This window comes from Ovis aries, chromosome 19, assembly GCF_016772045.2.
Source record: "Ovis aries strain OAR_USU_Benz2616 breed Rambouillet chromosome 19, ARS-UI_Ramb_v3.0, whole genome shotgun sequence".
NCBI classification, from domain to species: domain Eukaryota; kingdom Metazoa; phylum Chordata; class Mammalia; order Artiodactyla; family Bovidae; genus Ovis; species Ovis aries.
This window is the reverse complement of record NC_056072.1, coordinates 21974497-21996226: the sequence shown is the minus strand read 5'-3', so window position 1 is coordinate 21996226 and position 21730 is coordinate 21974497. Positions and strand designations below refer to the sequence as shown.

At 40.4% G+C, this 21730-nt stretch overlaps 1 protein-coding gene across 4 annotated transcripts in view; it reads right to left on the bottom strand.

The window, feature by feature from the left end:
* Positions 1-7555: 7555 nt before the first annotated feature.
* Positions 7556-21730, bottom strand: part of SUMF1 (sulfatase modifying factor 1) — a 98930-nt gene continuing 84755 nt past the window's right edge. For 2 of the 4 annotated variants that reach the window (XM_004018312.5, XM_042235927.1), the window contains one exon: positions 7556-8663. In XM_004018312.5, the coding sequence (XP_004018361.2) occupies positions 8553-8663 (111 nt within the window). In that variant the 3' untranslated portion in view covers positions 7556-8552. Of the gene's footprint in view, positions 8664-9771; positions 16528-21730 lie in introns of those variants that run through there. The other 2 variants (XM_042235925.2, XM_042235928.2) reach the window with 1 other exon arrangement.

Sequence of the window (21730 nt, the reverse complement as noted above, 5' to 3'; positions counted from 1 at the left end):
ATTAAATTTGTTACAATATTGTTTCTGATTTTTGTGGGTGTTTTTGGCCATGAGCTCCCCAGCCAGGGACCGAACCTGCAGCCCCTGTATTGGAAGGTGAAGTCTTAACCACTGGACTGCCAGGGTGGTCCCTAAATTGCCTTTTAAAGATGATAATGGAGGAGAGGAAAAGGGCATCCTTCCATGTCATTTAAAAGTAAATAAATTAAATTTCATTTGACAAGTTCTCTGTCTGGAGCAGAGAAAAACTGTGGCCTTCAGAAAAGCAAATCACAAAAGGCCCCTCTTTACAGGCACCAGACTAAACGCAGGTGAACCTCTGAGCAGCACCACCTGACAAGGAAAGCTTATCTCTGGTCCCCTGATTGATTGTCAGCTGGTTTCACTTTCCCCGTAACTGTTGATTCAGAGCTACTAATGTTACCCCGATGAGGTGCCACACTGACATGCTAGAAAAGGGTTACTATGATCGGCCTTCTATTTCCTAAGCAAAGAAAACAAGGAATTTGTCAAGCATGGCCCAGACCCAGGCGTGGGACAGAACCCTACCCGACCTTCAATGACCCTGAAATGGAATCACCTTTTTTTCTGACAATGGTGACTAATTCCAAAGGTCCAACCAGCTTTCTCATAATGGTGACTTCGGGGTCAATTACCATTTGGGGGCAGATTAGAATCTGATCTGAAGCTGAAAAATTCCACCCCGTTGGTGCTAATCCCTCCAACTTTCCAATCCTAAATAGGGCAAGCTTCAGAAAAGGGCCTTTCTCATTTTACAGTCTACCTGAATATTATCTGTAATGATTCTACTTAATCAAAAAATTAATTAAACTCCTGCTTTAATGGTCTAAACACAAGAGTCAGAGGAAGGAAGGAGTTCTGGCCTGTGGCCAGTGCTCCATCTGAGGCTCCTGGAGTTAATAATTTCCACGGTGTTTCAAGCACATGAAACAACCAAGGCCAGCTTTTCACTAATAGTATGACTGATTCTGGCAAAAACTATAAAAACAAGGCCTACTCTGGGGTAGTTTGCTTTACAGACAAATTTTAATAAATGAAACCAATAGTTAAGAAACTGACATTTCTTATATTCTCTGATATTAGTCTGAACACTTATTAATAAGTGCCAAAGTTAATGAAAATGAATTGTTGATAGCACTGCTGAGACTGTCTGTGGCAGTTAGATGATTTTAGTTGGGGTGGGGTGGGGATGGAGGGGAGGGGTTTCCTAAGGCAGGGGTCCCCAACCTTAGGGCCGCATATCTGTTAGGAACTGGGCCACACAGCAGGAGGTGATCAGCGGTTGAGTGAGCGAAGCTTCATCTCTATTTACAGCTGTTCCCCATCGTTTGCATTACCGCCTGAGCTCCACCTCCTGTCAGATCAGCAGCAGCATAATAAATGCAATGTGTTTAAATCATTCCCAAACCATCTCTGGCCCCTCACTTCCATCTGGGGAAAAACTGTCTTCCTCAAAACCAGTCCCTGTTGCCAAAAAGGTTTGGGACCACTGTCCTAAGACATTTCTAGATAAGATGATGACCTGGGGCAAACCACTGCCCTTTCTCACACTTGGACATTTCTAACTGGTATGTTACTTACTTGCTTCATCAGTCTTTTTTCAGAAAGAAATATATGAGATTTTTGTGCTGTGTGAAATGAATCAACTTTTCATAATTTCAGTTGACAAGTGGCACCCCACAGGCTGAATCTGGGCACAGAAGTAATTTATTAGGTCCTACAGTATTTGTTTTTTTAAAACTCTGAATTAGTTGCCAATGTTAAAAACTCAGACTTCACATGAGAATGCACATAGTCAGGTACCCTCAGAAACTGGACGATCCAGCAAGTTTGGGCTCACGTTTCTGTATGGCAGTCACAGGAGGGCAGAGCAGTGACAGCACATTAAGAATGGGCACCGCTCGGCCTGCTTCTCACCTGGCCCCTGTTCCCACAAGAGCCAGGCTCTGCACCTCCTGTGACTGCCTAATAGCCAGCCTGAAAGTTAACTCCCTGATGAGAAATACTGCCAACAGTAGGTAAGTATTTGTTAGAGAGGAGGAAGAAATGCAAGCAAAATATCATTTTATAAAGAAAAAATAAATCCCATCCTAAGTCTCTTGTATGAAATCCCTGAAGTCTCAGAACAGAAAACATCATATTTCCATGTTTTCTTCTCCCCCCAAAATACTCCTTTCATTAAGTCAACTACAGATTTTACCACATACAACAATTCTATCTGTAGCTTGACAACATGATCTGTTTTGAAAAGGTGATCAGCAACAGGCCTAGAATCCAGTGGAAGACAGAATTAACCAACACATTAGCTTAGAGCTACTACCCCACACCATCCCAGCCCAAATCAACACTTACTAAAGCATATAGCATCTCTGAATCTTTCATTTCTTCTTTTCCTAAAGGGTCATACGGACAATAGGGATACTTTGTCAAAACAAAAAAAAAAAGGTGGGGAGGGAGGGGCAAATGAAGAAAACACAGTGTCTACATTGATGCAGGTCTGTATTTCACTTTAAGTTGTAGGCAAAACCACACAGAGTTTGAGGCCTCTATGTAATTTGATGTTTTCCAATAAAGAAAAGCTGAAACTCCAGTACTTTGGCCACCTCATGCAAAGAGTTGACTCACTGGAAAAGACTCTGATGCTGGGAGGGATTGGGGGCAGGAGGAGAAGGGGACAACAGAGGATGAGATGGCTGGATGGCATCACCGACTTGACAGACATGAGTTTGAGTAAACTCCAGGAGTTGGTGATGGACAGGGAGGCCTGGCGTGCTGCGATTCATGGGGTCGCAAAGAGTTGGACACAAATGAGCAACTGAACTGAACTGAAATAAAGAAATGCCACTCTTGATCACTACAACCATAGCTCCCCTTCACCTACCACTTTCTAACCATTTTACAAAGCTTTAAAAAGAAGGTAAGACTTGCTCCTAACTCAATCCCTCATGTATATCCCTGAAAACAAATTAAGGTTGTCCAGAATTCAGGACCAAAGCAGATTTGAGAACAAATCTTAAAATTGCCCTATGCTTCAAAGGAGCAAAAAACTGAACTAGAAACACAGACCCAATATATGAACTCCTGAGGTTTTAGAAAAGGCAGAGGAACCAGAGATCAAATTGCCAACATCTGCTGGATCATGGAAAAAGCAAGAGAGTTCCAGAAAAACATCTATTTCTGCTTTACTGACTATGCCAAAGCCTTTGACTGTGTGGATCACAATAAACTGTGGAAAATTCCAAAAGACATGGGAATACCAGACCACCTGACCTGCCTCTTGAGAAATCTGTATGCAGGTCAGGAAGCAGCAGTTAGAACTAGACATGGAACAACAGACTGGTTCCAAATAGGAAAAGGAGTATGTCAAGGCTGTATATTGTCACCCTGCTTATTTAACTTCTATGCAGAGTACAACATGAGAAACGCTGGAATGGAAGAAACACAAGCTGGAATCAAGATTGCCGGGAGAAATATCAATAACCTCAGATATGCAGATGATACCACCCTTATGGCAGAAAGTGAAGAGGAACTAAAAAGCCTCTTGAAAAGTAAAAGAGGAACGGATGGCTAACAAACACATGAAAAGATGCTCAACGTCATTCATTATTAGAGAAATGCAAATCAAGACCACAATGAGGTACCACTTCACACCAGTCAGAATGTCTGCAATCCAAAAATCTGCAAGCAATAAATGCTGGAGAGGGTGTGGAGAAAAGGGAACCGTCTTACACTGTTGATGGGAATGCAAACTAGTACAGCCACTATGGAGAACAGTGTGGAGATTCCTTAAAAAATTGCAAATACAACTGCCTTATGACCCAGCAATCCCACTGCTGGGCATACACACCGAGGAAACCAGAATTGAAAGAGACACATGTACCCCAATGTTCATCACAGCACTGTTTATAATAGCCAGGACATGGAAACAACCTAGATGTCCATCAGCAGATGAATGGATAAGAAAGCTGTGGTACATATACACAATGGAGTATTACTCAGCCATTAAAAAGAATACGTTTGAATCAGTTCTAATGAGATGGATGAAACTGGAGCCGATTATACAAAGTGAAGTAAGCCAGAAAGAAAAACACCAATACAGTATACTAACACATATATATGGAATTTAGAAAGATGGTAATGATGAACCTGTATGCGAGACAGCAAAAGAGACTCAGATGTGTAGACCGGACTTTTGGACTCTGAGGGAGAGGGAGAGGGTGGGATGATTTGGGAGAATGGCATTGAAACATGTACACTATCATGTAAGAAATGAATTGCCAGTCTATGTTTGATGCAGGATACAGGATGCTTGGGGCTGGTGCACAGGGATGATCCAGAGAGATGATATGGGGTGGGAGGTGGGACGGGGGGTTCATGTTTGGGAACTCATGTACACCCATGGCGGATTCATGTCAATGTATGTCAAAACCAATACAGTATTGTAAAGTAAAATAAAGTAAAAATAAAAATTTAAATTTAAAAACAAAAAAAGAAAGTAAAAGAGAAGAGTGAAAAAGTTGGCTTAAAGCTCAACATTAAGAAAATGAAGATCATGGCATCCAGTCCCATCACTCCATGGGAAATAGATGGGGAAACAGTGGAAACAGTGTCAGACTTTATTTTTTAGGGCTCCAAAATCACTGCAGATGGTGATTGCAGCCATGAAATTAAAAGACGCTTACTCCTTGGAAGAAAAGTTATGAGCAACCTAGATAGCATATTCAAAAGCAGAGACATTACTTTGCCAACAAAGGTCCGTCTAGTCAAGGCTATCATTTTTCCAGTAGTCATGTATGGATGTGAGAGTTGGACTGTGAAGAAGGCTGAGTGCCGAAGAATTGATGCTTTTAAACTGTGGTGTTGGAGAAGACTCTTGAGAGTCCCTTGGACTGTAAGGAGATCTAACCAGTCCATTCTGAAGGAGATCAGCCCTGGGGTTTCTTTGGAGGGAATGATGCTGAAGCTGAAGCTCCAGTACTTTGGCCACCTCATGCGAAGAGTTGACTCATTGGAAAAGACTTTGATGCTGGGAGGGATTGGGGGCAGGAGGAGAAGGGGATGACCAAGGATGAGATGGCTAGATGGCATCACTGACTCGATGGACGTGAGTCTGAGTGAACTCCAGGAGTTGGTGATGGACAGGGAGGCCTGGCGGGCTGCGATTCATGGGGTCGCAGAGTCGGACACAACTGAGCGACTGAACTGAACTGAACTGAGGAAAAAAAAACAAAAAACAAAAGCAGAATTTTCAATACTGGTATTGACACGTTAGCCAAGCAGTCTGCTCTGCAACCTTGAATATTTCTTAGAAGCAGAAATAACTCTTCAGTGATTAATAAACAGAAATTGGAAGATGGTAGACTGTAAAAGTCATGTTGGGGTGTGTGTTATTTGAAATGTGTTTTGAAACAATTGAGATAAACTTTCTTGCAATTTAATAGAAAACTAAAGCAGTACATGAAGATCTCAAAAAAAAACTTTTTTAATCCAATGGAAGCACAAGTAGTGGTTTATTTAGTGGCTTCAAAATTGCTAAAATTTGCCCTATGTTAATTCAACTCTGAAAATCTGACAGTTCAAAAGAAGATTCTACAAAAATACTGCTTCCCCCACCCCCACCAATCTTAAAAAGACTGATGGAGAAGTGTAAACCACAATCAGATCTTTACTTCTGACATAAGTGGTCTGTTAAAAGAGCAAATGCCAGATATCCCTGGTCGTCTGGTGGTTGAGAGTCCACCTGCCAATGCTGGAGTCCATATGCCAAGGGGCAACTGAGCCAGTTCACCACAACTACTGAGTCCATGAGCCGCAACTACTGAACTGGCACGCCCTAGAGCCTGTGCCCTAGCAATGAGAGAAGCCACTGCAATGAGAAGCCCCGCCTACCACAACAAAGAGGAGGCTCCACTCACCGCAGCTAGAGAAAGACCGAGTACAGCAATGAAGACCCAGTGCAGTAAAAAATAAAAATAAATGATAATAATTTTTCAAAGTAAATGTGATTAAAAATTTACATCTTGGAGAAGAAAGATGGCGGAACCCCACAGCTTAAGGCCGCAAAGGACTGATGGGTTGTGATGCTGCCTACAGATGTGAGTGCAAGTTTAACTGATAGTTACAGGATAGTTACTATTTCTGTTAGTGCTCTGGTTACAAGGTTCCTTAAGATTAGAGTTGTCTGCCCCACCTTTATTTTTCCCTTTCACTCCCTATTTTTCACATGCGATTTTGCAGAAGGTGAGGCATTTTAGGAACACATATATGGAATTAAAGCTGCAGTTATTATACTACAATCTTGGTCTGTTTATAAATCAACATGCAATTTTATAATGCATCGTGGCCATGGCTGTCTGCAGTCTGGTGCACTCTGTAGCTGGTAACTTGGAGTGGTGAGTGAAAGTCAGAATATGGAAGTGGATAGCCTGTCCCTTCTCAAGGGGATCTTCCCGACCCAGGAATCAAACTGGGGTCTCCTGCATTGCAGGTGAATTCTTTACCAACTGAGCTATCAGGAAAGCCTTAGTAACTTGGAAGTGTGGTTCTTAAATGAAGGATTTGTTAGGATTTTGTTTTAATGCTTTCTAACATTCTGCTACTGCTAAAAATGCAATTCTAAAGACTAAGCCAAAATACACCTCAAAATATTTATGACATATAACATTAATTACCAAGAGAAGAATCTAAAACATACACACTAAAAGTATAACCATGTGAAAAATCCAAGCAGGTGGGAGGTAATAAGTAAAAACAAAAACTGTGCTTGACTAGTGGTGACTTCAAGAATAAAATACCTTATTTCCTCTATTAGCTTTTTTGATGAAGCAAATGCTTTTTGTTTGTTTTGCCTGAATTAATCATCACTTGATGAAAGTCTGTAAAGAAACATTTTATATCCACAAAGCGACAGATTAACAAATGTGGACCAACACCCCAGCAACATGACTATTTTTCAAGATAAACATTTTAACATTAAGAGGCTAGGCACAAAAGTTGCAGTCAGGAGTTGGCTGAACCCTTCAGAATATTATTTGACTTAGTTTTTGAATAACCAACCTCAAGATGAGCCTTTCCTTTCAAACGATGGACTAAAAATGAATTTGAGGTCTTCAAAGAATGGGGAATCAGGCTGGGATCCTGATGACAGAGATCTCTGGTTGAAGCCATCGCTGTGAAACAAGGTGCTTTCCCTGCCTGTGAAGCACCTGTCAGTTTTTACAGGATGGAGTCACTGTACTTTGGAGTCAAAGTCACTTGACTTTGTCTCATGTACTAAGGATGAAGAAGCAAGGTCATAATGAGGTTCCTGGCAGAATAGCTTTGTGTTTTGGAATAAACACTCCCACAAATTATTCCCATATCAAAGTTATCAAGCAGCTAATTGATGTGAAAGTTTTCTAGCAAACAAAACACATGCATATCTAAAAAACTTTTTACATAAAAAAACACGTACATCTCACATCGCACAAAGTCATTTTTTAAAAAGAAGACATTAATAGAGTGAAATAGAAAAGGAACCAATGAGAGGGAAGGCTGATTTAGCAGATACCAGTTTATTCGACATAGTGCATGATCCAAAGCATGGGATACTCCACAGACAACAGGATTTCCTATATCCCTATTACAAAATACTGGATACCTTGAATATAGTTGATTCAAGGTTCCTGCTCCTTTTCTCCTACGTCTAGAATTAAACAGGTTTCTCTGTGTAACACACAGTTCACATTCACCGAAGGCTTTGGGGAGAGGGGGAAAATAGGGCTTACAGCTGCCCCCCAAACCAAAGGCACTTAATGTTAAAAGATAAAGCACAGTAGAGTCACCCCACAGACATTCCTGCGTGTTCCGATGGCTGAACTTGAGCGCGCCATCGCTGGCCCAAGTGGGATTCGTCATAACAATGTAAAGACACTGATTTCCTTGAAAAAGCAAAGTGCGGTATGAATATAAAGACTTATCCCCACCACCCCACCCCATTCTTTTCTGAAAATAATACATAAGAGAACAACTATTTTACATGATTAGTATCACCCGAGGTTCACACATGGGGAAAAAATAGCTAAAAAATCATCTGTCATAAATTCTCACTATGAAATCACAATAGAATCTGATATATCCAGAGGATCTGCAAGTTGGCAGTGAGCCTCAGACATCACGCTGTGCAGATGAACTCACTGGACAGATGAACTCACTGAGGCCCTGGAAGGTCAACAGTGGGACCCTGGGGTCTATCCCCATGGGCAGACCCTGGGTAGAACACAGGCCTCCTGAAGCCTAGCTCAGGATGCCCTCCACCTCCTTCCTCTTTAAAACACTCTCAAAAGTAACACATGAAACACATCACACAATAAAGCGCACGTGCCGATGCAGGTCAACGATTTGGTCTCGCCATTCGGTTCCTTTGGCCACTGGGCAGGCATGTAACCCACCTTGGGGTGGGAATTCTTCACACCAGGTTGTTCAGCCTCCTGAGGGAAGCCGCGTGCAGAGTAGACACGACTGCTCGGATTCGGGAAGGCTCTTTTTGGCTCTTAGCCCATGGTGGGCAGGTGGTCAGCTGCACAACGGAATCCCAGATTCGAAGCGGAGCTGTCGGGTGTGTTCTGGCTTCGAGCAGCACAGCGATACCTGTAGCAGTAAGACTTTGCAGAGAGAACCAGACAGGTGAGTGCTCTCGGACTCTCGATTGAAGGCTCTCAACTGTCAGATTCATGTGGTAACCAACTACCAGCTATGGAGAGTTATGCCAACTTGTAAACAGTGCCTCCCCTATAGGCACCCACCCCGTGCATATGGAATATGTAGGTTTCAAAAAAGGTACCACATTTAGATCTCACCAATGTCCTTTACATTATAAACTTGACACAGATATAATACAAAGATGTTGCTGTCAACATTACTTAGAATAGTCAAAAACCATGAAACAAGTACTGGTTACTTAAGTTGGGGCACATCCAGAAGTTGGACTAGTAAGTAGGCACTCAAGGCATGTTTTCATGGAACATTTAATGACACAGGAATGTCTCAGGATACTATGTTAAATGAAAAAGTTAGGATACGAAACCATATATGTAGTGTGATCTCAACCTAGATCATCATGTATGCCAAAGAAAAACAGATTGAAAGATTCAAAATGCACCAGAATCTGAATGGTGTCTGTGTGAGTCACTCAGTCGTGTCCGACTCTTTGAGACTCCATGGACTGTAGCCTGCCAGGCTTCTCTGTCCATGGGATTCTCTAGGTAAGAATACTGGAGTGGGTTATCATTTCCTTCTCCAAGGGTTCTTCTCAACCCAGGAATCGAACCTGGGTCTCCTGTCTTGCAGGCAGGTTCTTTACTGACTAAGCTATGAGGGAAACCCTCAGGCAGCGGAGTTTCAAATTTCTGATAATAAGTACTACTTTAATAATTTGAAAAGTTATCTTTACATTTAGAATAGTATTTGCCATGAAACCAAGTAATAAAGCTAAATGGCAATTGAGACAATATTAATTAAGAACAACGTTAAGATACAACTTAATATACAGCAAGTTGGCAAAAATTAAGTTGCAAACCCAAGAACATCAAGAGTAGGAAATGCTGTGAAAAACACTTTTTTCTTAATGCATTGCTTTTGGTGTTTAAATCACAATAACTCATAAAGCTATATATTTTTGTGTGGGGGATTTGTTTTGTATTGTTTTATAAGTGCAGACTATGATATATATATACAAACACATACAGACATCAAGTTCTCCAACCAAAGTTCAAGTCACCTTCATCACATATTTTTATTCACATTTGATTATAATAGCACAGAGGAACTAAATGAGTTACCCTAGATGACACATTTGTTCAAAGAAGTAGAATTCAAACCCAGATCTAACTGTGGCGTGCTTGCTTCCCTAGCAAGATGAAAAGGTATATCACATCTCATGCTTCTTTCCCATCCCTGATAAATTCTCCTGTATGTGCACAGATACTCACAAATAAGAAAGTCTAACATATTCCTGGCCACCTACTAGATATTCAGTGAATAACCACAAGATGAGTTGATTTAAACACTTCAAAAGCTTCCATATTCCAAAAATAACCATGCAAGGAACTCTTAGGTCCTAAGATTATGCTTTAATCCAAAATAACAGAGAACGAAAATAAACTAGGTACCCAATGTTTGAAAAGCATCAACTCTGAGTGAACCCTGTGAAATTAAAGTCTCTGCCGCTGGTTAAAGAAACTGAGCAAAGAATCATTTAGTGTATACTCTGGAATTCATGAAGGAGAGGTAATTTGTGGAGGGGAAAATAGGTCAGCATGATAAAAGTGGTCCCCCCCCTCGCTTAATTCTTATTATTCTCCTTTCACAAAAGTTGAATGTTTCTAATCTTCATAAAAATTATCTCTAAAAGCTGACAAAGAAATTGGAACCCTTCTCTGGAGCACTTCTACCATAGAAAGAAAAAAACAAAAGACATGCTTTTCTTTTACAGATAGTGAAACAATAGGAACCAATTTTCTCATTTTCCCCACCACCAGCGAGGAATATAACACTATTACCAATATTCAGGCAGGCAGAGGGACAATGAATAAAAAGTATGCTTGAAATAATGAAAAAGTTGATGGCATCTGCTACGACCTGTGACTGGGATGCAATGGCGGCTCCAAACTGGCCAGAGGTGACCATGCAGGAAGACGCAGCAGAAGCTCTGCTATATGCAGGCCTTACTCTTCCGGCTGCTGTGAAGCAAAGTGCTTTGGCATTCCTAGAGTCAAGATCCTGTGGACAATGCAGGGCCCCATGCTACCACTGTCCGTGGTGGCTTCCACACTGAAGCAAGAATGCAGTTCAGGGGGAGGCAGGCAGTCAAGTAGGGACAGTCATGTTCCAAAACTGTACCACACATGACAAAAAAAAAAAAAAAAACAGTCAAGTGTTTCCTGACTGCCTTCAGCGTACACTGTCTGGCCGGAGCTCACAGGCTGGTTGAGGAAACAGTGATTACACGTCAAAAAGGCAAAACAGCCTGGGGTTAAAAGAATCTGGGGCTATTGCTAATTCGGGGAAGAAACGGTGGCTTGTGGATGTCTACATTTTTAGGAATGATTTTTGGAAGGCAGAACTTGGTCAGAGTGGGACTTATCTAAGGTCTTCTGACTGGGGCTTCCCAAGTGGCTCAGTGATAAAGGACCTGCCTGCCAACATAGGAGAGGCAGGTTCGATCCCTGAGTCAGGAAGATCCCTTGGAGAAGGAAATGGCAATTCACTCGAGTATTCTTGCCTTGTAAATCCCATGGACAGAGGAGCCTGGCAGGCTATAGTCCATGAGTCGCCATGACTTAGCGACTAAATAATAACAACTTCTGACATGAGGATACAGAGAATACCTGGAGAACTGACTTAAATATCTTTTTCCAGATCACAAAAACAGAGATTCTGATTCAGTAAGACTGGTCTGGGGTCCAAGAATCTGCATTTCTAACCAGCCTGTAGGTGCTGCTCATGCTATTGGCCCATGAGCTACAGATTAAGTAGCACTGATTTACAGGACTTAGAAAGGAGGAAAGAAGGTGTGTTAAGTGGAGAAAACAATGATGTCAGAGGCATGAAAATGGAAAAATTCAGGTAAGTGAAGAGAACAGCAAAGCCATAGGCTGATGGCAACAAAGCACAGTTTATTTATTCATTAAATATTTGACAGTTTACCACACGCTAGATACTGCTATTCTAGGCAAGAGGGATACAATGCAGAACAAGACAGTTCAGCTCAGTTCAGTTCAATCGCTCAGTCATGTCTGACTCTTTGCAACCTCATAGACTACAGCAAGCTAGGCATCCCTATTCATCACCAACTCCTGGAGTTTACTCAAACTCATGTCCATCGAGTTGGTGATGCCATCCAACCATCTCATCCTCTGTTGTCCCTTTCCCCTCCTGCCCCCAATCCATCCCAGCATCAGGGTCTTTTCAAATGAGTTAGCTCTTTGCATCAGGTGGCCAAAGTATTGGAGTTTCAGCTTCAACATCAGTCTTTCCAATGAACACTCAGGACTGATCTCTTTTAGGATGGACTGGTTGGATCTTCTTGCATTCCAAGGCACTCTCAAGAGTATTCTCCAACACCACAGTTCAAAAGCATCAATTCTTCGGCGCTCAGCTTTCTGCACAGTTCAGCTCTCACAATCAAACATGACTACTGGAAAAACCATAGCCTTGAGTAGGCGGACCTTTGTTGGCAAAGTAATGTCTCTGCTTTTTAACATGCTGTCTAGGATGGTCACAACTTTCTTTTCAGGGAGTAAGCGTCTTTTAATTTCATGGCTGCACTCACCATCTGTGGTGATTTTGGTGCCCCCCAAAAAGTCTGTCACTGTTTCCCCATCTATTTGCCATGAAGTGATGGGACCGGATGCCATGATCTTAGTTTTCTGAATGAATGTTGAGGTTAAGCAAACTTTTTCACTCTCCTCTTTCACTTTCATCAAGAGGCTCTTTAGTTCTTCTTCACTTTCTGCCATAAGGGTGGTGTCATCTGCATATCTGAGGTTATTGATATTTCTCCCAGAAATCTTGATTACGGCTTGTGCTTCATTCAGCCCAGCATTCCTCATGATGTACTCTGCATATACGTTAAATAAGCATGGTGACAATAAACAGCCTTGACATACTCCTTTTCCTATTTGGAACCAGTCTGTTGTTCCATGTCCAGTCATAACTGTTGCTTCCTGACCTGAATACAGATTTCTCAAGAGGCAGGTCAGGTGGTCTGGTATTCCCATCTCTTTTAGAATTTTCCAGTTTATTGTGATCCACACAGTCAAAGGCTTTGGCATAGTCAATAAAGCAGAAATAGATGCTTTTCTGGAACTCCCCTGCTTTTTTGATGATCCAGCAGATGTTAACAATTTGATCTCTGGGTCTTCTGCTTTTTCTAAATCCAGTTTGGACATCTGGAAGTTCATGGTTCGTGTACTGTTGAAGCCTGGCTTGGAGAATTTTGAGCATTACTTTGCCAGCATGGGAGATGAGTGCAATTGTGTGGTAGTTTGAGCATTCTTTGGCATTGCCTTTCTTAGGGACTGGAATGGAAACTGACCTTTTCCAGTCCTGTGGCCATGCTGAGTTTTCCAGATTTGCTGACATACTGAGGGCAGTACTTTCACAGCATCATCGTTTAGGATCTGAACTAGCTCAACTGGAATTCCATCACCTCCACTAGCTTTGTTCATAGTGATGCTAAGGACCACTGGCTCTAGGTGAATGACCACAACATCGTGGTTATCTGGGTTATGAAGATCTTTTATGTATAGTTCTTCTGTGTATTCTTGCCACCTCTTCTTAATATCTTCTGCTTCTGTTAGGTCCCTACCATTTCTGTCTTTATTGAGCCCACCTTTGCATGAAATGTTCCCCTAGTATCTCTAATTTTCTTGAAGAGATCTCATTCTATTGTTTCCCATTCTATTGTTTTCCTCTATTTCTTTGCGTTGATCACCAAGGAAGGCTTTCCTATCTCTCCTTGCTATTCTCTGGAACTCTGCATTCAAATGGGTATATCTTTCCTTTTCTCCTTTGCTTTGGCTTCTCTTCTTTTCACAGCTATTTGTAAGGCCTCCTCAGACAGCCATTTTGCTTTTTTGCATTTCTTTTTCTTGGGGATAGTCTTGCTTCCTGTCTCCTGTACAATGTCACAAACCTCTGTCCATAATTCTTCAGATACTCTGTCTATCAGATTTAGTCCCTTGAATCAATTTCTCACTTCCACTGTATAATTGTTAGGGATTTGATTTAGGTCATACCTGAATGGTCTAGTGGTTTTCCCTACTTTCTTCAATTTAAGTCTGAATTTGGCAATAAGGAGTTCACGATCTGAGCCACAGTCAGCTCCCAGTCTTCTTTTTGCTGACTGTAGAGAGCCTCTCCATCTTTGGATGCAAAGAATATAATCAATCTGATTTTGGTATTGACCACCTGGTGTAGAGTCTCTCTTGTGTTGTTGGAAGACAGTGTTTGCTATGACCATTGCATTCTCTTGGCAGAACTCTGTTAGCCTTTTCCCTGCTTCATTCTGTACTCCAAGGCCAAATTTGCCTGTTACTCCAGGTAGGTCTTGACTTCCTACTTTTGCATTCCAGTCCCCTATAATGAAAAGGACATCTTTTGGGGATGTTAATTCTAGAAGGTCTTGTGGGTCTTCATTAGAACCGTTCAACTTCAGCTTCTTCAGCATTACTGGTCGGGGCACAGTCTTGGATTACCATTAATATTAAATGGTTGTCCTTGGAAACAATCAGAGATCATTCTGTCATTTTTGAGACTGTATCCAAGTATTGCATTTCAGACTCTTTTGTTTACTGTGAGGGCTACTCCATTTCTTCTAAGGGATTCTTGCCCACAGTAGTAGACATAATGGTCATCTGCGTTAAATTCACCCATTCCAGTCCATTTTAGTTTGCTGATTCCTAGAATGTCCATGTTCACTCTTGCCACCTCCTGTTTGATCACTTCCAATTTTCCTTGATTCATGGACCTAGCATTCCAGGTTCCTATGCAGTATTGCTCTTTACAGCATCAGACCTTGCTTCCATCACCAGTTACATCCACACCTGGGTGTTGTTTTTGCTTTGGCTCCGTCTCTTCATTCTTTCTGGAGTTATTTTTCCACTGATCTCCAGTAACATACTGGGCACCTCCCGACCTGGGGAGTTTATCTTTCAGTGTCCTATCTCTTTGCCTTTTCATACTTTTCATGGAGTTCTCAAGGCAGGAATACTAAAGTGGTTTGCAATTTCCTTCTACAGTAGACCACATTTGTCAGAACTCTCCATCATGACCCGTCCGTCTTGGGCGGCCCTACATGGCACGGCCCATAGTTTCACTGAGTTAGACAAGGTTGTGGTCCATGTGATTAGATTGGTTTGTTTTCTGTGACTATGGTTTTCAGTCTGTCTGCCCTCTGATGGAGAAGGATAGAGGCTTATTATGGAAGCTTCCTGATGGGATAGACTGACTGAGGGGGATATTGGGTCTTGTTTTGATGGGCAGGGCCATGCTCAGTAAATCTTTAATCCAATTTTCTGTTGATAATATACCTGTTATCATGAAGCTGACTAATAAATTCATAAAACGATAAATTCAAGAGTGTTTCTGGCAGCGGTCAGCTTGGAAGAAAGTTAAATAGGGAAAGAGGACCAGGCATGACTGGGTGCTACTTATATAAGGTGGCCTGAGAAGGTCCCTCTGAGGAGGCGCAATGGGAGCTGAGCTGCCTAGAGATTTACAGAATGAGAATTCCAATGACTGGTACAGAAAGGAAAAATGATAAAAAGCAGGAAGCATGGGTGGATAAATAGGATGGAGTTACTTTAAAGGCAGTCTTCTCACCAGAAAGAGGAGGTTGGGCTTGACACAGATGGGAACTGTGACAAACATTTTGCTGATAAACTCGCCCAAAAAGGCAAAATTCAAGACTCATTAGCTATTTAAACTTGGACTTCCCTGGTGGCTCAGGTGGTAAAGCATCTGTCTACAATTCAGGAGACCTGGGTTCGATCCCTGGGTCGGGAAGATCCCTTGGAGAAGGAAATGGCAATCCACTCCAGTACTATTGCCTGGAGAATCCTATGGACAGAGGAGCCTGGTAGGCTACAGTCCATGGGGTTGCAAAGAGTCGGACATGCTTTTCTAAATCTGCTCCACTGATAAAATGGGTCTGCTGCTGCTGCTGCTAAGTCGCTCCAGTCGTGTCCAACTCTGTGCGACCCCACAGATGGAAGCCCATCAGGCTCCCCCGTCCCTGGGATTCTCCAGGCAAGAACACTAGAGTGGGCTGCCATTTCCTTCTCCAATGCATGAAAGTAAAAAGTGAAAGTGAAGTCGCTCAGTTTTGTCCAACTCTTAGCGACCCCGTGGACTGCAGCCTACCAGGCTCCTCTGTCCATGAGATTTTCCAGGCAAGAGTACTAGAGTGGGGTGCCACTGCCTTCTCCAAAATGGGTCTACTACAAAATGGGTCTACATGGGATAATGTCAAAATGCTTCATCTTATCTTTACATGAAAAAGTTAAATGGTAGACGTGGAGATTATTTTAACTGTTACTTTATAATGAACCCAATGCTCTTAATTAAAGGAACTCACTTTGCCTGTCTTATCTGACTTCTTTGGGTTAACCCACTTCCTAACTAAAACAAAAGCACTCATTAGCTTTCCTGTAGGCCTTAGATATCTTATGTTGTAAAGATGATAATTCTCTTGCCAACATCTGAACAGTTATGCATTTGCTGGGCTTCCCTGGTGGCTCAAATGGTAAAGAATCTGCCTGCAATGCAAGAGACCCAGATTCAACTCCTGGGTCGGGGAGATCCCCTGGAGACGGGAATGGCAACGCACTCCAGCATTCTTGCTTGGAAAATTCCATGGACAGAGGAACTGGCAGGCTACAGTCCATGGGGTCACAAGGAGTAGGATTGAGCGACTTCTACTTTACTTTTTGGGCTCCTCCAGTGACTCAGCAGTCAAGAATCCACCTGCAATGCAGGAGGCACAGGAGACATGGGTTAAATCCCTGGGTTGGGAAGATGCCCTGGAGAAGGGCATGGCAATCCACACCAGTATTCTTGCCTGGAGAATCCCCTGGACCAAGGAGCCTAGTGAGCTATAGTCCACAGGGTTGCAAAGAACTGGACATGACTGCAACAGCTTAGCATGCATGCATTTGCTACATAAATAGGAAAATTATTTGCTATATAAATGGGAAAGGTGAGGCACTATCTCTGGTGACAAGCATTAAGGTTAGGGTTAGGATTAGGTCTTTGTTGAATGGCACAGTTCTATATGCAACTTATCTCTCAGATTATATAACAAATTATTTTAAAATTAGGTGTTCATATGCCACAAAATACAGGCTGTAGCAACTTTAACAAAATGTGCCTGCCTGGAAGACTGTGGTCGGAAAAGACACTTATGGTGTATAAGAGATTTTGCTTATAGCCATACTTGAAGACCTTGGTACATACAGCATAATTCCATTTGGGGAAGAAAAATTAAAACTGCACCAAAAAGTTGAGTAGAATACTATCAATACATTCTTTAGAAAGCAAGGTAGATTATTTTTTCATTTTTATGTTTATTATTCATTTTCTAATTTTTATAGAATGAAAATGTTTTGCTTATATAACAAAAAAAGCTTAAAATAAGTGATAGAAAGAGCTACTCTTCCACTGGATCACAGCAATACCTAAACTCTTCCATTTACCTAAATGATAACAAAGTAAACCCTAAAAAGCAAGTCTCACTACAAGTTACTATTGAAAAGGTCAGGACGATCACATGAGAAAACACTCAGTTCACATTATCATTGCATTTTAAATGTACTCATTCACTCAGCAAACACTTATTAATATAAGACTTCATTGTAAATTCCAGTAATGGACAACTAATGAAATACATAATCAAAGAGGAAAATGGCCTGATTTTATATGTCCTCATTGCTCTTTCTTTTTTTCCAACTCTACTTTTAGCATCAAAAATGGTTATTAATGATGTTAGGACTTTGAGTGGCTAAAATATAGGTCATTTTATTAATTAAGAACAGAGGTAGTGGTGAGGACCTGTTTTAGCCCCATTTCATCAAAATAGCTAATTACTGTGTGGAATTGATCTGGATAGCTGCACTCAGCACGGGAGCCTGGATTCAAGAACAATCCATTTAAGATAATGGCTTACTAGCCTTGGGGCACTGGAGTCAAGTGGGATGGCAATATGGCTTTCATGAGAGGAAGAGGTTTAGGTATAAAGAATAGTTCTGAGGCATCTGTAGCTCATTAAGAACAAAATGATTGCAGAAAAATGACACAGTAGAACCCAGGTCTCTCAATTTCCCATCCACTGCCCTTGTCAGTACACTTGATCAACTCCTTTTGCTAGTAATCTTGGTGTAAAATGGTGGGGTTGTGGGGGCAGCAAGTAGAATTTCCTCAGTGTTGTGAGTTAGGCTCTAAAGATGTCACGGGAATTAATCTAACAACTTCAAAAACAACTATAGTTCTTGAGTACTTACTATGTGAACTGTTCTAAAATCTTCACATGTATTAAGTGACTTAATCCTTCTAATAACCCTGAGGTAGGTATTATTATATGTGCATCATGTATACAAGAAAAAAAATGAGGCACAAGTATGGTAATGGTGTTCCTAAGACCACATGGCTTATAGCCATGAATCTAGGATTAGAGTTTTTTCAATTCCATTCTAGAATCTGTGCTCTTAACACCATGTTGACTCACAGTTGTTCTTTCTGTGCTCTTATCCTTACTGAAGGCATATTTTGGACGGACTCTCAAAAAGTCAGAAATAATCATCAGTGCTTACTTTAGTCATGCAGACTGCCCCTGATAATGATCAAAAATAAGTCACCTTCTAATTAAGGTGATTTTTTTTTCAAAATGAATTAACTACTCTTTTTATTGGTTTTCTTTCTTTTACTGATTTTCACCTTTGCCATAAGAATTATTTCTAGGATTCTGCCTATCTAGTTAGTAGTTCACTTGCTGGTTCTTGATTCAGAAGAGAAGATGAAGGGGAGACAATCTTAATAAAGATGATTATTAAGAATGATGGCACTGTTTGGAAAGAATTATGTCCTCCAAGTTCTTATGTTTGAAGCCCTAACCCCTGGTACCTCAGAATGTGACTGTTTGGAAGTAGGATTTTAAGGTGATAATTACATTAAAAGTAAGCTGTTAGGATGGTCCTTCATTCAATCTGAGTGGCATTCTTGTAAGAAGAGGAGATTAGGACATGAAGACCCCTGCATGCATGGAGGAGAGACCTTACAAGAACACAGACAGAAGGCTGTCATCTTTAAACCAAGCAGTGAGACCTCAAGAAAACAGACTGGTAACACCTGAATCTTGGACTTCTAGCCTCCAGAACTGTGAGAACATAAATTTTTATTGTTTTAAAAAAAAAAAAAAAACACAAAGAATGATGGCATTAGCAGCAACTAACTTACTGAGTCTTTACCATGAGCTAGGCATGTGTGCACAGACATTTGCTTGGTACATTTGTTCCTCATAAAAACCTTACAGTAGCTGCAATTATGATGCACATTTTACATATGTGAAAACTGAGACTTAGAAAGATTAAGTAATTTGTCTAAAGTTTCAGGCAAAAACTAGCAAAGAGAAGTTAACAGAATTCCAACCCAGATCTAATTCTAGACTCCACAGTTTAATGCACTCACTATACCTAGTGGCAGTTAAAGCTGTCACTCTTAATCTAGTGGAAAGAATAAGCACTCTGAAAGTAATTCACAATCAACACTGTGCTATTTCCTTGACCTCGCCAAAATAACCAGACTGAGGTTACATACCTACATCATTTACAATTAATTTGACTGAGATCCTAGAGTTGCCACTTCTCTCTGGAAAATCTTGCAGTTCCCACTCAGTTTTCCCCACTCTGCTATTCTCTATTCTGGAACACTCTCTCCATCCCTCTGATCCTGACTAAATTAAAACTTATCCTTAAAAGTGACTAAGAATAGTTACAGATGTGTAATATAAACTCTAAATCAACTACAAAAATTTTAAAACAAAGAGTTAAAGCTAATAAGCCAAAGAAGAGACAATGAAGTGATTAAAACAACTTAATCCAAAAAAGTTTAAAAAACAAGAGAGAGAGCAAATGGAAAAGAACAGATGAGACAAAGAGAAAAACAAATCTCAAGGCGGCAAATTTAAACCCAACCATAACAATAATCATGTTAAATGTAAATGGTCTAAACAGCAAGTGAAAATGCAAAGATTATGTGAATAAATTCATTAACTCAGATGAAATGGATTCATTCCTTGAAAGACACAAACTCCCAAAGATTAATCAACAACAAACAAATAAATTTATCATATTAACAGACTAAAAAAGAAAAACCACATAAACATCTCAATAGCTTCAAAGAAACATCTGGCAAAATCCACATCCGTTTCTGATAAAAACTCTCAAAAATCTAAGACTAGAAGGAAAGTTGCTCAAGCTGGTAAAGGGCAGCTTTGAAAACACTATAGCTTATATCATAGCTAATTTTGAAAAGCTGAATGTCTTTCTTCTAAGATCAAAAATTAGGTAAGACTGTTGTACTTATCACTCCTATTCAACAATATACTGGAGGTTCTAGCCAGAGAGAAATACAGGAAGAGAAAGTAATAAAAGATATCCAAATTAAAAAGGAAGAAGTAAAACTGTCTATGCTCCCAGTTGGTATAACCACTTATGTAGAAAATACAATAGAATCTACAAAAACATTACTAATACAGATGAGTTTAACAAGGTTACACAACACAAATGTACAAAAATCAACTCTGCCATGTAACTGTATTTATTAAAAACATGTATTGGGATTAAAGATATTTTAAAAGCATAAACTAAGAAGCTTATAAAAATTTAAAACATTTAAAATAAGCAAGCAAAATGAAATGGTAAAGTAGACATATTCATATGTATGGCACTGGAATATTCTGGTATTCATACTTGAAATGTTTTTTACAAGTTTCATTTACTCCACTTATCTGTGAAGAAAAAATCTTTTGGTCCTCAGTTCTTATAGAGTAAATGGATTATCAATTTAGAAAAGTGCCATATGTCAGAGACATAACTGGTGGCAACTAGAGTTTTGAACTACTGCTGTGCAAAAAGAGATTCACCTGTTTTTCATGGAAGTCTGGTTCCCCAGCAAGAGGATTCAGATACACCTGCAGTAACAGCTTGAATCAGAGAAAAAAAATCTGGGACTACAGACAGATGGGTACATGAACATTTTAAACTACTTGAATGGCCTAGGGCAATGCTTTTAATTTAAAATTAGAATTTTAAAGATAAATTTGTCTACATCTTGTTATAAAGATAGGTATAAAGCATAGTTTGAATCAACTCTGAAATTCCATCTAAATGATTATATTAAAAATTCTAAGAAATGAAGAAGACACACACACCTATGAACTCTCTCATACACATAATTTAAAGAGAGTCTTTCTAGGCCAGTGGTTCCCAAACTTTGATGTATGTTATGATCACCCTGACAGCTTTAAAATCCTGATGCCCAGGTCATAATACAGAAAAATTAAATCAGGATAAGGTGAGTGAGCAAACAGGCGTCAGTACTTTTTATAGATCCCAGATGATTCTAATGTGCAATAAAGTTTGAGAACCATTATTTTAAGGCAAAGTTTGACAATGCCTCGATTATCAAATTAATAACTTAATTTGGAGCCATTACAGGGTATTTTAAGTCTCTAACTGCCTAGACTGACTGAATTATCATAGGATGCTTCATGGAGGAACAATCTGCGAAATGCCATCTTTGCATAGGGATAGAAAGACAGAAGTTGAAGTGCTGGAGACACTAAAAATACATGACTTAAAGAAAAAAAGGGAGAGGCGTGCTATTCAATTTCTGAACTCCTTAAAAAAGGCTACTCATGAAACACTGAGTCACTTCTACTAGCCAAGGACAACTGTCTCTGACACTAACATTACAGCCCAAAGAGAAAAAGCATTCTCTGAGATTAATGTTTATTCTACAAAGCACATTCTATATACCAAGAACATCTGGGATGTTTCCATTTCAACATACCACAATCTACCCTCCATCTATAATTCTTACCTTAATAGCAATAGAGAAGCCAAAAAAATATCTGGAGCCTCAAATAAATTAAGGGTGTGGTTCCAGACTTCCA